At 39.2% G+C, this 15,915-nt stretch overlaps 1 protein-coding gene across 2 annotated transcripts in view; it reads left to right on the top strand.

Moving 5' to 3' along the window:
• Window positions 1–15,915, top strand: part of LOC124616079 (carcinine transporter) — a 249,312-nt gene that overhangs the window by 30,777 nt on the left and 202,620 nt on the right. For both annotated transcript variants that reach the window (XM_047144327.1, XM_047144328.1), the window contains exons 2-4: window positions 3,864–4,037; window positions 12,547–12,650; window positions 12,777–12,931. In XM_047144327.1, coding sequence (XP_047000283.1) covers window positions 3,864–4,037; window positions 12,547–12,650; window positions 12,777–12,931 — 433 coding nt within the window. The remainder of the gene's footprint in view (window positions 1–3,863; window positions 4,038–12,546; window positions 12,651–12,776; window positions 12,932–15,915) is intronic.

Raw genomic sequence — 15,915 nt, 5'->3', positions numbered from 1 at the left:
GTTTTCAGATTGTTGGTGTAATGGTTCAGGGATTCCGGACTGGAGCAGATTCATTTGCCATGAAGACATAGGCTGTAGGGAAGGGACCGTTTCATGTGGAATGGGTGGCAGCTGTCATAATGGAGGTACTGTTGCTTGTTGGTGGGTTTGATGTGGACGGACATGTGAAGCTGGCCATTGGACAGATGGAGGTCAACGTCAAGGAAAGTGGCATGGGATTTGGAGTAGGACCAGGTGAATCTGATGGAACCAAAGGAGTTGAGGTTGGAGAGGAAATTCTAGAGTTCTTCTTCACTGTGAGTCCAGATCATGAAGATGTCATCAATAAATCTGTACCAAACTTTGGGTTGGCAGGCCTGGGTAACCAAGAAGGCTTCCTCTAAGCGACCCATGAATAGGTTGGCGTACAAGGGGGGCCATCCTGGTACCCATGGCTGTTCGCTTTAATTGTTGGTATGTCTGGCCTTCAAAAGTGAAGAAGTTGTGGGTCAGGATGAAGCTGGCTAAGGAAATGAGGAAAGAGGTTTTAGGTAGGGTGGCAGGTGATCGGCGTGAAAGGAAGTGCTCCATCGCAGCGAGGCCCTGGACGTGCGGAGTATTTATTTATAAGGAAGTGGCATCGATTGTTACATGGATGGTTTCCGGGGGTAACAGATTGGGTAAGTATTCCAGGCGTTCGAGAAAGTGGTTGGTGTCTTTGATGAAGGATGGGAGACTGCATGTAATTGGTTGAAGGTGTTGATCTATGTAGGCAGAGATACGATCTGTGGGGGCTTGGTAACCAGCTACAATGGGGCAGCCGGGATGATTGGGTTTGTGAATGTTAGGAAGAAGGTAGAAGGTAGGGCTGCGGGGTGTCGATGGGGTCAGGAGGTTGATGGAGTCAGGCGAAAGGTTTTGTAGGGGGCCTACGGTTCTGAGGATTCCTTGAAGCTCCGCCTGCACATCAGGAATGGGATTACCTTGGCAAACTTTGTATGTGGTGTTGTCTGAAAGCTGACGCAGTCCCTCAGCCACATACTCCTGACGATCAAGTACCACAGTTGTGGAACCCTTGTCCGCCGGAAGAATGATGATGGATCGGTCAGCCTTCAGATCACAGATAGCCTGGGCTTCAGCAGTGGTGATGTTGGGAGTAGGATTAAGGTTTTTTAAGAAGGATTGAGAGGCAAGGCTGGAAGTCAGAAATTCCTGGAAGGTTTGGAGAGGGTGATTTTGAGGAAGAGGATGTGGATCCCGCTGTGACGGAGGACAGAACTGTTCCAGGCAGAGTTCAATTTGGATAGTGTCTTGGGGATTTGGATCATTAGGAGTAGGATAGGGATCATTTTTCTTCATGGCAAAGTGATATATATATATATATATATATATATATATATATATATATATATATATATAGAGAGAGAGAGAGAGAGAGAGAGAGAGAGAAACATTCCACATGGGAAAAATATATCTAAAAACAAAGATGATGTGACTTACCATAAGAAAGCGCTGGCAGGTCGATAGATACACAAACAAACACATACATACACACAAAATTAAAGCTTTCGCAACCCAAGGTTGCTTCATCAGGAAAGAGGGAAGGAGAGGGAAAGACAAAAGGACGTGGGTTTTAAGGGAGAGGGTAAGGAGTCATTTCAATCCTGGGAGCGGAAAGACTTACCTTAGGGGGAAAAAAGGACAGGTATACACTCGCACACACACACACACACACACACACACACACACACACACACACACATACCCATCCGCACATATACAGACACAAGCAGACATATGTAAAGGCCTTGATGTTGACCTCCATCTGTCTGATGGCCAGCTTCACACATCTGTCCACATCAAACCCACCAACAAGCAACAGTACCTCCATTTTGACAGCTGCCACCCATTCCATATCAAACAGTTGCTTCCCTACAGCTTAGGTCTTCGTTGCAAACGAATCTGCTCCAGTCCGGAATCCCTGAACCATTACACCAATAACCTGAAAACAGCTTTCGCATCCCGCAACTACCCTCCCGGCCTGTTACAGAAGCAAATAGCTAGAGCCACTTCCTCATCCCCTCAAACCCAGAACCATCCACAGAAGAACCACTAAAGTGCCCCACTTGTGACAGGATACTTTCCGGGACTGGATCAGACTCTGAATGTGGCTCTCCAGCAGGGATACAACTTCCTCAAATCCTGTCCTGAAATGAGATCCATCCTTCATGAAATCCTCCCCACTCCACCAAGAGTGTCTTTCCACCATACACCTAACCTTCGTAACCTCATGGTTCATCCCTATGAAATCCCCAAACCACCTTCCCTACCATCTGGCTCCTACCCTTGTAACCACCCCCGGTGTAAAACCTTTCCCATGCACCCTCCCACCACCACCTACTTCAGTCCTGTAACGCGGAAGGTGTACACGATCAAAGGCAGAGCCACATGTGAAAGTACCCACGTGATTTACCAACTAACATGCCTACACTGTGAAGCCTTATATGTGGGAATGACCAGCAACAAACTGTCCATTCGCATGAACGGACACAGGCAGTTAGTGTTTGTTGGTAATGAGGATCACCCTGTGGCTAAACATGCCTTAGTGCACGACTAGCACATCTTGACACAGTGTTACACCGTCCAGGTTATCTGTATACTTCCCACTGACAACAACCTATCAGAACTCCGGATATGGGAACTTTCCCTCCAATATGTCCTCTCTTCCCGTTACCTACCAGGCTTCAACCTCCACTAATTTCAAGTTGCCGCCCCTCGTACATCACTTGTCACTCAACAACATCTTTGCGTCTGTACTTCTGCCTCAACTGACATCTCTGCCAAACCCTTTGCCTTTACGTATGTCTGCTTGTGTCTGTACATGTGCCGATGGATATGTGTGTGTGTGTGTGTGTGTGTGTGTGTGTGTGTGTGTGTGTGTCTGTGTGTGCGCGAGTGTATACCTGTCCCTTTTCCCCCCTAAGGTAAGTCTTTCCGCTCCCGGGATTGGAATGATTCCTTACCCTCTCCCTTAAAACCCACATCCACTTGTCTTTCCCTCTCCTTCCCTCTTTCCTGATGAAGCAATCGTTGGTTGCGAAAGCTTGATATTTGTGTGTGTGTTTGTGTGTTTTTTATTGTCTCCCATCAATATACTAACACTTTCATTTGGTAAGTTACAGCCTCTTTGTTTTTTTATATATAACTTCTGCACAATTTCAGTGCAATAATGTGTTCATTGTAAATAAGTATTTAGTAGTTGTATTACACATTTATGACCTTATAAATAAATTTAAACGAAATTATTTTAAGTTCAGTGCATTAGTATTTGTAAAATGATTCTTTCATAGAGCGTTCATTAAAAAATGACGACCATGCCACTTGGGACCTGTGGAATGGTACATTAGCTTATTTGTTTGAGTTGTAAATATTTGTCATGTATTGTTGTTTTTCTGACATGTTCTACATCCTGGAGGACCTGCTCACTGCAGATCAATTGGAATGAAAGTAAATCTAATCTAATCTAATCTAATAGAAGCCAGATGGCTTTTTTCGATTTATTCAATTCCTGAATTCTTATTCAATTACCTTTCCAGATCTGATTGCAACACATTCAGTAGTTGCCATCACAATGTTTGGTGGTGCTAGTTATGTATGAATAATACAAATTTTATTATTCCTAATCACAAATTATAATCCAGATTATCATTTTTGATTGCTTAGAAGATTATCTTCAGTTGTTAAAAGGATTGAAGAGAAAAATCCTACGTGTAATATGTTATTAATAAGAATAATAAAAATTGTTAAGTCTTGTTTTCAATTATGTTATTCCAAAACTTGTGTCACTATTGTTATGTTCATTTCCATTAACTCTAATGTTACAGGGCAATTCAAACAACACATTTGAAAAATGTATTCGCTTTGCTGTTAATTGGACAGAGCTGCTTACGCAGTATTCTCCAGATGAAATCATGCCAAATTTGAGCTGGCCAGTGGAAGAGTGTAAAGATGGCTGGGAGTATAATACAACAGAGATCTCCTCCTCTGTCGTAATTGATGTTAGTATTCACTTAATTCTTATCAAGTTAAAGTCACATAAATGAAAGGTGCAAATTTAAGCAAGTGGTGGTAGGGGCTAACTTGAAATATATAGTTAGACTAGCTTAGTGCCCACTCCTCGCATGCATAGACTGTATAACATGTGGAGATGTTTTTTGTTTATTTAATAAAATCTTTATGTTGTTCATAAATTGTCTTCAAAGCATTTCACACTAATTAAAGCAATATAAGCACAAACCTTAATGAATGTGCTTTTGACAAAAAAGCAATTCTGATAGCTGGAGTCCAGAGTTTATGTTAATCATGCCTTTTGCATGCTTATGTAGATATTTCTGTAGCAATTTTAAACACCTAAGAAATATTTCTTTATATCTAACTGAGAAGTGAAATACCAATTTTCATAAATTTAGATTTAAATTTTTTTAATGTAACAAAATATTTTCTTATAAATTTTCATGTCCTATTGTACTCCCTTGGGGGATGCACTGAAGCACAAAGAAGCATATATATGTATATAATAGGGAAACAGTCCACGTGGGAAAAATATATTTAAAAACAAAGATGATATGACTTACCATACAAAAGCGCTGGCAGGTCGATAGAAACACAAACAGACACATACATACACACAAAATTCTAGCTTTCCCAACCAATGGTTGCTTCGTCAGGAAAGAGGGAAGGAGAGGGAAAGGCGAAAGGATGTGGGTTTTAAGGGAGAGGGTAAGGAGTCATTCCAATCCCGGGAGCAGAAAGACTTACCTTAGGGGGGAAAAAGGACAGGTATACACTCGCACACACACACATATCCATCTGCACATACACAAACACAAGCAGACATTTGTAAAGGCAATAAAACCCACATCCTTTCGTCTTTCCCTCTCCTTCCCTCTTTCCTGATGAGGCAACAGTTTGTTGCGAAAGCTTGATTTTCATGTGCATGTTTGTGTTTGTTTGTGTGTCTATCGACCTGCCAACACTTTCGTATGGTAAGTCACATTATCTTTGTTTTTAAATATATTTTTCCCGCGTGGAATGTTTCCCTGATTATACATAAAACAAAGATGATGTGACTTACCATACGAAAGCGCTGGCAGGTTGATAGAAACACAAACAGACACATACATACACACAAAATTCAAGCTTTCACAACAAACTGTTGCCTCATCAGGAAAGAGGGAAGGAGAGGGAAAGACGAAAGGAAGTGGGTTTTAAGGGAGAGGGTAAGGAGTCATTCCAATCCCGGGAGCGGAAAGACTTACCTTAGGATATATGTATATCCCACGTGGAATGTTTCCCTCTATATATATATAAACTCTTTGCCTTTACAAATGTCTGCTTGTGTCTGTGTATGTGCGGATGGATATGAGTGTGTGTGCGAGTGTATACCTGTCCTTTTTTCCCCCTAAGGTAAGTCTTTCCACTCCCGGGATTGGAATGACTCCTTACCCTCTCCCTTAAAACCCACATCCTTTTGTCTTTCCCTCTCCTTCCCTCTTTCCTGATGAGGCAACAGTTTGTTGTGAAAGCTTGAATTTTGTGTGTATGTTTGTGTTTGTTTCTGTGTCTATCGACGTGCCAGCGCTTTCGTTTGGTAAGCCACATCATCTCTGTTTTTAGGTATATTTTTCCCATGTGGAATGTTTCCCTCTATTAATTCAATATACCTGTCCTTTTTTCCCCCTAAGGTAAGTCTTTCCACTCCCGGGATTGGAATGACTCCTTACCCTCTCCCTTAAAACCCACATCCTTTCGTCTTATCCTCTCCTTCCTTCTTTCCTGATGAGGCAACAGTTTGTTGCGAAAACTTGAATTTTGTGTGTATGTTTGTGTTTGTTTGTGTGTCTGTCGACCTGCCAGCACTTTCATTTGGTAAGTCACATCATCTTTGTTTTTTTTAATATATATATATATATATATATATATATATATATATATATATATATATATATATATATATATATATATATATATATATATATATATATATATATATATATATATATATATATATATATATATATATATATATATATATATAATAGAGGGAAACATTCCACGTGGGAAAAATATATCTAAAAAGAAAGATGATGAAACTTACCAAACAAAAGCGCTGGCAGGTCGATAGACACACAAACAAACACAAACATACACACAAAATTCAAGCTTTCGCAACAAACTGTTGCCTCATCAGGAAAGAGGGAAGGAGAGGGGATGATGAAAGGAAGTGGGTTTTAAGGGGGAGGGTAAGGAGTCATTCCAATCCCGGGAGCGGAAAGACTTACCTTAGGGGGAAAAAAGGACAGGTATAACTCGCACACACACACATATCCATCCACACATACACAGACTGTGTATGTGTGGATGGATATGTGTGTGTGTGTGCGAGTGATACCTGTCCTTTTTTCCCCCTAAGGTAAGTCTTTCCGCTCCCGGGATTGGAATGACTCCTTACCCTCCCCCTTAAAACCCACTTCCTTTCATCATCCCCTCTCCTTCCCTCTTTCCTGATGAGGCAACAGTTTGTTGCGAAAGCTTGAATTTTGTGTGTATGTTTGTGTTTGTTTGTGTGTCTATCGACCTGCCAGCGCTTTTGTTTGGTAAGTTTCATCATCTTTCTTTTTATATATATATATATATATATATATATATATATATAGAGGGAAACATTCCACGTGGGAAAATATATTTAAAAACAAAGATGATGTGACTTACCATACGAAAGCCCTGGCAGGTCGATAGAAACACAAACAAACACATACATACACACAAAATTCTGCTTTCGCAACCAATGGTTGCTTCGTCAGGAAAGAGGGAAGGAGAGGGAAAGACGAAAGGATGTGGGTTTTAAGGGAGAGGGTAAGGAGTCATTCCAATCCCGGGAGCAGAAAGACTTACCTTAGGGGGAAAAAAGGACAGGTATACACTCTCACACACACACACACACATATCCATCCGCACAAACACAGACACAAGCAGACATATAATTTCTAACCTAGAAGTCAAATACCAATGTTCATAGATGCAGCTTTAAAAATGCCCTAGTAGCTCTTTAATAATGATGTCGTTTTAAAGAAACCTTTCACCCACTATTTCAACCCCATATGGTTAAATTTCCAAAAATGATGAAACACACAGTTCTTTATTTCTGACCAAGAAATCAAAGGCTAATTTTCTTAGGTCTATATTCTAAATTGCCTTGATAGGAACATTCTTTCAAAAAACCTTTACCCGCTATTCCACCCTATTAAGAGTGGAATTTTGGACAATCCCTTCTTAAGCAATGCCTATAGTATAAGATCCACAAGCTCTCCTAACTTCCAAGTTTCTATCCTGAGCAGTTTGGGTTGGGTGATTATGAGTCAGTGAATCAGTCTGATCCTGTTTCACCCCCATAGGGGTTGAATTTCAAAAAACAGTGAAACATATATTTTTTCATCTCTAGCCAAACATCAGTTTTCAAATGCTTTCACAATGAAATATTTTCATGAAATATTTCACCCCTTATTTCACCTCCTTGTGGGTTGAAAGTCCAAAAACAGTGACATTCATATATTTTGTTTCTAACAGAGAAGCCCAATACAAATTTTCACAGATCCAGCTTTAAAAAATGCTTACACAGTGAAAAATTTTCAAAAAACCTTCACTCCTGTTTCATCCCGAAGGGGTTAAATTTCCAAAAACAGTGAAATGTGTATTTTTTTATTTCGAACTGAGAAGCCAAATTTAAATTTTCATTGATTTAGTTTTATTAATGCTGTTATAATGAAATATTTTCATAAAAAATCTCATCCCCTATTTTTCCTCCTTAGGGGTTCAATTTCCAAAAACACTGAAACTAGGAATTTTTTTATTTGTAACTGTAAAGTCAAATACCAGTGTTCACAAATGTAGCTTTAAAAATACTTCAGTAGTTCTTCAGTAATGATATATGTTCAAAAAAGTCTTTCACCCACTATTTCACCCGCATAGTGTTAAATTTCCAAAAATGTTGAAACATGCATTTCTTTATTTCTGGCCAATAAACCAAACGCCAATTTTCATAGGTCTAGCTTCAATATTGCCTTAATAGTGCAATTTTTCAAAATAAACCTTCATCCTCTATTTCACCCTCTTGCGGTTGGAATTTGAAAAAACATCATCACAAACAATGCCAGTAGTATATGATCCATACCTTCTTCAAATTTCGATATTCTGTCCTTATTGGTTTGGGTTGGGCAATGATGAGTTTGTCAGTCAGTCAGACAGTCAGTCAGTCAGGACATTGCTGTTTATATATAGAGACAACGCAGTTTCTCATAGGATTCGTATAAGAATTTGGCAGATGGAATAGCTCTATGAAGGAGATACTATGGCTCTGTTGAAATTTTAGCGTCGGGTAAGTGCAAATGGTTGATGAATTCCAGTTGTGTTTTTTCATCAATTAAATTTATTTCTTTCAAAAAAAGAATGTCAACAACATCAATAACATAGATCAACATTGAACATGCCTAAAGGTGTTTTTGTTGACACCTGTTGTAGCAAAACTCCAGCAAAAATACATCACTTAATTTTCTATAAAAACAAAGATGAGGTGACTTACCGAACAAAAGCGCTGGCAGGTCGATAGACACACAAACAAACACAAACATACACACAAAATTCAAGCTTTCGCAACAAACTGTTGCCTCATCAGGAAAGAGTGAAGGAGAGGGGAAGACAAAAGGAAGTGGGTTTTAAGGGAGAGGGTAAGGAGTCATTCCAATCCCGGGAGCGGAAAGACTTACCTTAGGGGGAAAAAAGGACAGGTATACACTCGCACACACGCACATATCCATCCACACATACAGTAACAAGCAGACATATTTGGTCTTTAAATATGTCTGCTTGTTACTGTATGTGTGGATGGATATGTGCGTGTGTGCGAGTGTATACCTGTCCTTTTTTCCCCCTAAGGTAAGTCTTTCCGCTCCCGGGATTGGAATGACTCCTTACCCTCTTCCTTAAAACCCACTTCCTTTCGTCTTCCCCTCTCCTTCCCTCTTTCCTGATGAGGCAACAGTTTGTTGCGAAAGCTTGAATTTTGTGTGTATGTTTGTGTTTGTTTGTGTGTCTATCGACCTGCCAGCGCTTTTGTTCGGTAAGTCACCTCATCTTTGTTTTTATATATAATTTTTCCCATATGGAATGTTTCCTTCCATTATATTGATATCACTTAATTTTCTATTACAAACTGCCATATTAGGGCCTAATACTCAAATTTGGTATATTGGTTTTGAGTTTCTTGAATGCCATTAATTATTCTAGTAATATTGGGCACTAACACAAATCCACTTAAACTTATCAATTGAGAGAGAGCTAAACTTGTAATCAATTTTAATTTTTTATAAAATTTGAAGGTTTACTTTACATAAAGAATGAAGTGCCCCATACTCGTGTACTTTTATCTGACATTATTATCTTTGTAAACTATGAACTCTATTTCAGTAAGGAAGAAAATTATCTAATTAGCAACCAAAATGTCAACTGTCTACTTAAAATCATGTGACAATGCCAAATTTCACAAAAGACGGCTACAAATAAAGAGAGACATGTATTGGGTGCTACACTAGTTCAAAATACTGTACTCAACATTAATACATGGCTGAGACAGTTATATTTCACTTAGTTATATTTCACTTGACTGCTGAGTTATTAATGCCATATTGCAAATAGGAACGTCTTGGACTGGACGTTTAGTTAGTCCTTGGATGTCTTCTGTCACTCATCATGTCTTTCATCCCTCATCATGTCTTTCATCCCTGCAGAAATTTCAAAGGTGCTTGGTGGTTTGGAGTCCACAGTGAACTGTGGGTGTAGGCTGGCTAAGTCAGTTCAAAGGACAGAGGAGGCACGGATGTACCACCTCCAATGAGACCATTCCTAACAAAGCACTGTTGTGTTTAAAGCATTGACAGCTTTACTGTTTTATATTGAAGTGAGTGCAAAGAAAATTATACAAGTAAATTTAGATCCCAGAGATTTATTGGTCACTTGCCATTATTTAAAAAGAATAAATGAAATTTAAAATAAATTCTAATGTACACTAAAAATGCTATTTTGTTACAGTGAAGAGCATTTAAAAGTGGAGTGATGGAATTTTTGTAAATTTAAGATAAACTCTAAAGATTATGCAGTTTTTTGTGAATCAGTAATACAAATGTCAAAAAAAGTTTTGCATCACCTCAGTTCCGAGAGTTCCAGAACCTACAGAAAATTGGAATAGAGATCAACATAAACATCATTTTTGCCCTTATTGCTCTTGAAAACCACACATTGCATGTTGTACCACCATACATTGCGACCTTCAAAGGTGGTGGTCCAGATTGCTGTACACATGAGTACCTCTAATACCCAGTAGCATGTCCTCTTGCATTGATGCATGCCTGTATTATTTGTGGCATACAACATGCTGGCCATGTTAGTCAACTGATGTCATTATCCTGAAGGAAGTCATTCACAAAATGTGCACAATGGGAGCACAAATTGTCCATGAAGATGAATGCCTCACCAATATGCTTCCAATACGGTTGCACTATCGGTTGTAGGATGGCATTCACATATCACACAGCTGTTATTGTGCCTTCTATGACAACCAGCACTGTACGTCACCCCCATATAATGCCACCCCAAAACAGCAAGGAACCTCCACCTTGCTGAAATTGCTGGACATTGTGTCTAGGCATTCAGTCAGACCGGGTTGCCTCCAAACACGTCTTCAACGATTGTATGATTTAGGGCATATGCGACAATCATCAATGAAGAGAACATGATGCCAATCCTGAGCAGTCCATTCAACACATTGTTGGGTCCTTCTGTACTGCACTGCATGGTGTCATGGTTGCAAAGATGGACCTCGCCATGGACATTGGGAGTGAAGTTGCGCATCATGCAGCCTATTGTGCACAGTTTGAGTCATAACACGTCATGCTGTGGCTGCATGAAGAGCATTGTTCAACTTGGTGGCATTGCTGTCAGGGTTTCTCCGAGCCATAATCCGTAGGTAGTGGTCATCCACTGAATCCATAGGTAGTGGTCATCCACTGCAGTGGTAGCCCTTGGGCGGTCTGAGTGAGGCATGTCGTCGACAGTTCCTGTCTCACTGTATCTCCCCCATGTCCAAACAACATTGCTCCGAGATGTCTGGACACTTCCCATGTTGAGAGCCCTTCCTGGCACAAAGTAACAATGCAGACATGATCGAACCGGTATTGACTGTCTGGGCATGGTTGAACTACAGACAACACGAGCCCTGTACATCCTTCCTCATAGAATGACTGGAACTGATTGGCTGTCGGACCCCCTCTGTCTAATAGGCGGTGCTCATGCATGGTTGTTTACATCTCTGGGTGGGTTTAGTGACATCTCTGAAAAGTCAAAGGGACTGTGTCTGTGATACGATATCCATAGTCACGTCTATCTTCAGGAGTTCTGGGAACTGGGTTGATGCAAAACTTTTTTTGATGTGTGTATTGTTAAATAAGTCAGGCGCTGATGACTGCGCAGTTGAGTGCCCCACAAACCAAACATCATCATCATTAAATAAGTCATTTGTGTGCTTTTGATCATTTTGTAAGGTTTCTTTTGTTCACATTTTTGTGATGTACAACATGCAGATAATTGGACATATTTTTCTAAAATTGTCTATTTTGTCATATCCTCTGACACTTGCTATTCCTGCCAAAACAGTACATAGAGATGAATCTTTGCTGAGGAATCATCACAACTTTCTCTTTTATTTCTTTTGTAATGGAGATTTATGCACGAGCTAGGATGGACTTACCCTGGTTTACTTACAGCAAGATATAGAAGATGCCCCATGGATGCAGTGTAAGCTAACTTAAGCCCGTATTCCAAAGCAGAGTCCCCTCTATGCTGTGTTAAAGTTCTGCCTATGACCAATAGAGTCTATGGTATTAGAATGTGAGCCAGACTGGTAGCAGACTTGCTATGCACAGCACAGTTCACTTAATAAGTGACTCAGATCAGTCCTGAGCCAGCTTACTCGTATTTGCTTGATATGGCACAATCTTGGCACAGGGCATTCCTGATTACCAGTGCCCTCTGGGTAATAGCACCACTGTGGTTGATAGATTAAGCCAGCTATTCAGTTTCCATAGTGACATCAGATGGTACCATTACAATTTCAGTATGTAACACCTACTTTGATGTGTACTATTCCGTTTGTCTTTTTCCTTTCTTTTTCTTCTACTTGCAAGGATGGAGAAATGAGTTTATTTTCAGAACTGCTATGTGGTCACCATGTTTAAGAAAGAAAAAAAAGATGTTATAGTTTTGCCACAGATTTTGTATTATGAAATATCCACAATTTGTCTCTCATGTGGGAAATATGACTTTGTGCTACATGTGTATGACAGATATTTTCATCAATGTAAGATTACTGAATTTAGTTGTTTGCCGCTTTTATGCAATAGTGAACTACTTGTGTGTCTTAGTGCTACACAGACTGTATCTTTTGTTTCTGTTTTACAGTTTAATCTGGTGTGTCATCATGCAATATATCCCACTATTGCTTTATCTGCATTGAATATGGGTGCACCAATAGGTGTGTACATGTTTGGCATGATTAATGACAGGTAGGTTATAATGTTTGAGATAAAATTTTATTCACACACATAGTGAAATTTCAATACTGCATCACTTTCAGTCACTTTGAACACTGAAATGCACTATTGTGGTGTTAAGCCACTGTTTGTGTTTAGAGTGGGCAGACGGATATCCTTCTTCTGTTGTTTGACAACAATGCTGATTGGAGGCTTCATGACAGCAGCAGCTAAAGACTTTTGGACATGGATGACAAGCAGAATCATAGTGGGACTAGCAGTGCCAGCCATTTACCAGATACCATTCATAATATGTAAGGTTTGGTGCAGCTCATGTGCTGTGTATATCTATACTGTATTTTGAAATTCTGCTCTTGTCAGACTGAGACTAAACATAGCCTAGATTTAGAGGACTGATTTGAAACTGTGTATCCCATCTGTTTGTATGTAGTGTTATCCATGTGAAAGTACAAGAATATTTTTTGAAATATTTGTGAATTGTGTAACTGATGCGAGGCATGAGTGTCAACCTGGTGTTCACCTAACTGGATGTGGGAAATGACTAAAAACTACATCTAGGTTGGCCGTCACACCAGCTCTCACCAATAATCCATTGGGCAGATTCAATCAGGGGCCAGCATACCTCCTGAATCCCAGAAGCAGCTTGCTAGTGCACATAACTCTCAGGATCAGTATTGTAACACGCATGTTATTTGATATTATTAATTATATATACATCAGTGAGTTCTAACAAGAAATTTGTCAGCTGAGTAGAAGAAGATGGTCACAAATAAATCCTTTAAGCTTCTCTTACATTCAACTTTATTAGTGGTTAAATTTTTTATGGTTGCTGGCAAGTTCTTGTAAATGTGTTTCCCTGAATAATGTGCACCATTTTGGATGAAAATTTTGTGATATTAAATCTTGTTGGAAATTATTATTGTTTGTAGTATTGATTCCATGTAATGAGCTGTTGGTGTGAAGAAGGGATATTATTATTTATAACAAATTTCATTAACGAGTAAATGTATTAGATAGAAGTAGTTAGTATTTGAAGCTCTTTGAACAGGCCTTAGTAGGACATTGTACAAATGATTTATTACACATGCTTTTTGACTCAGAAGACCTTATTTTGGCTTGATAAGTAACGCCAGAAAATGATCCTGTATGACATTATGGAATGAAAAGTAAGTAAAATATACAAATATACTCTTTTTTTTTTTTTTTTTTTTTTTTTTTTTAAATGTGAACATGTGACATCTGCATTGCAAGTAAATATCTATTTAGGTACTTCAACAGATCTGTGGTATGCACCTTGCAAATGATTTTATTATGAAGTTGTCAGCCCAAGAATTTAACAATGTCAACCTTATCGACCTGCTTATCATCATATTTTATACATGTATGGGAAGGAAACCACTCTCAATTTCTGAGCTGCATATAGTGTGTCTTTTTTTACAGTGTGCATGAAAATTTTGTGAATATATATCTCTAAAACTACACTTGATTTGCTATTTATTGCAATTTTGCATCATCTGCAAACAGAGCAAATTTGGCATTGGGTAATATTACTGATGGGAAGTCATTTATGTACACAAGAAAAAGTAAGGGCCCTAAGACGAGACGTTCTGGAACATCTCGTGCAATTAGGTCACAGTTGGATGATGACTGATAGCTCCTCCCTCCACAGAAACAAATGTGTGGATGCCTTCCTCTAGTTGTAACTCATCTGACCTGGACTTTGCCTTCAGTAATCTCATAACCTGTTGTCTTGAATCTTCATGCTTTGAAGCCTAGCCATGTAGAAGCATTTTGGGCCCAGAAAACCAGCCATACATACCATTATTTCAAATGTTACTGGCACATCTTTGTCAGAGATATCTTAAAGGGCAATACACACTAAAAATATCACGTATCAAGTTTCATTTTTCATCTTTGTTGTAGTTCAGTGATAGATTACAAATTTTCCATTAATGACGACATAATGTATGACTGTCCATAAGAAAAGTGTGAAGATAGTTCTTAAGCAGTTTCACATGTTATTTACTTTTATGTGGAAAAGTCTGAAACATTATGGTGGCAGAGAAATATATTTCAATCAGGACAGTACCAGCATGTTTCTTTCTTGATTGCTTTGTCGCTAGATTATTCTGTCTTCTCCAAACAAATCTTGCGAACTTGAGTGGGATGCTCTTCTTCTTAGTTCAGTTTCAGGAATTTTATCAGGAAAATGTTTTCCTACAAGCCTATTATTCATAGTTGCACTAGGAACAATTTCTTGTGCCTTTCTGGAGTTCTTCATCAATTTCTTCAGACTGTTCCAACTCAATATTTCTCCATCCATTTGAGAATCTATCAAATATTCCTTTAGAGTTTCCAAAATTTCTTGCCTGTCAATAAACTTAGCATATTTGTAGGAGAATGAAGAATTACAGAAGACATGAAAACCTAATGAGTACAAGCATGAATCTGATGACAATGTAAGCATACAGTGGCTCAGTCACTTGCAACAGCAGCTCTTGCATTCGCTACTGCTTCCATCAAAGTTATTTTATGAACTGATAACAGAAGGCAGTAGGTTGTGAGGCATCCATACATCATTCCCATATATGAATGCATGGTTTCGTGGCGATATGAATTAATAAAATTTTCTTGGGCTTCCAGCCACGTCAGGTGGTTAAAATCCCACGAGCTTTTGACCGAGCTCTTCTCAGTCATTGTCAAGTGGTAAGAACGACTGCTGTGTCTATGCTATGCATTCATACATGACGTACCTCTACGGGGAGGAAACGTGGCGCACCATTATGATGTGGCCACAGTGACAGTCATTCTTACCAATTGACAATGACTGAGGAGAGCTCAGTCGAAAGCTTGTGGGATTTTACCCACATGATGCGGCTGGAAGCCCGAGGAAATTGTATTAAATCATTCCCATACAAAACCAGTCCAGTTTTGGTAGCAACAGGTAACTCCATGAAACAACACCCAAGATGTACTCAGGCATTGTTCTTTGAATGCAGTGTTGTGGCCTAAGTGGCACTTGGGCTTGCTCACTGAAGCGTTAATGGGCTTGACTGACATTTGTTAAGGAATGTACACAACACTGCAGTAAATGGTTTTCAATGCTTCTTATTTATTATCACACAAGGTTTCCTGTCTGATTATCAACTTTGTAACATGCTGGAGTCTTCAATATTTGTACCAGATAAGTAAGTTATACTCATTAATAATAATCGCAGAGTTCACTAGTGCCAGATTAATATATTACTCTACACAACTGTGAACTCATTAATAATAG

This window comes from Schistocerca americana, chromosome 5 (assembly GCF_021461395.2).
Source record: "Schistocerca americana isolate TAMUIC-IGC-003095 chromosome 5, iqSchAmer2.1, whole genome shotgun sequence".
NCBI classification, from domain to species: domain Eukaryota; kingdom Metazoa; phylum Arthropoda; class Insecta; order Orthoptera; family Acrididae; genus Schistocerca; species Schistocerca americana.
Note: the sequence above shows the minus strand (reverse complement) of the source record. Positions and strands in the feature narration are given on the sequence as shown.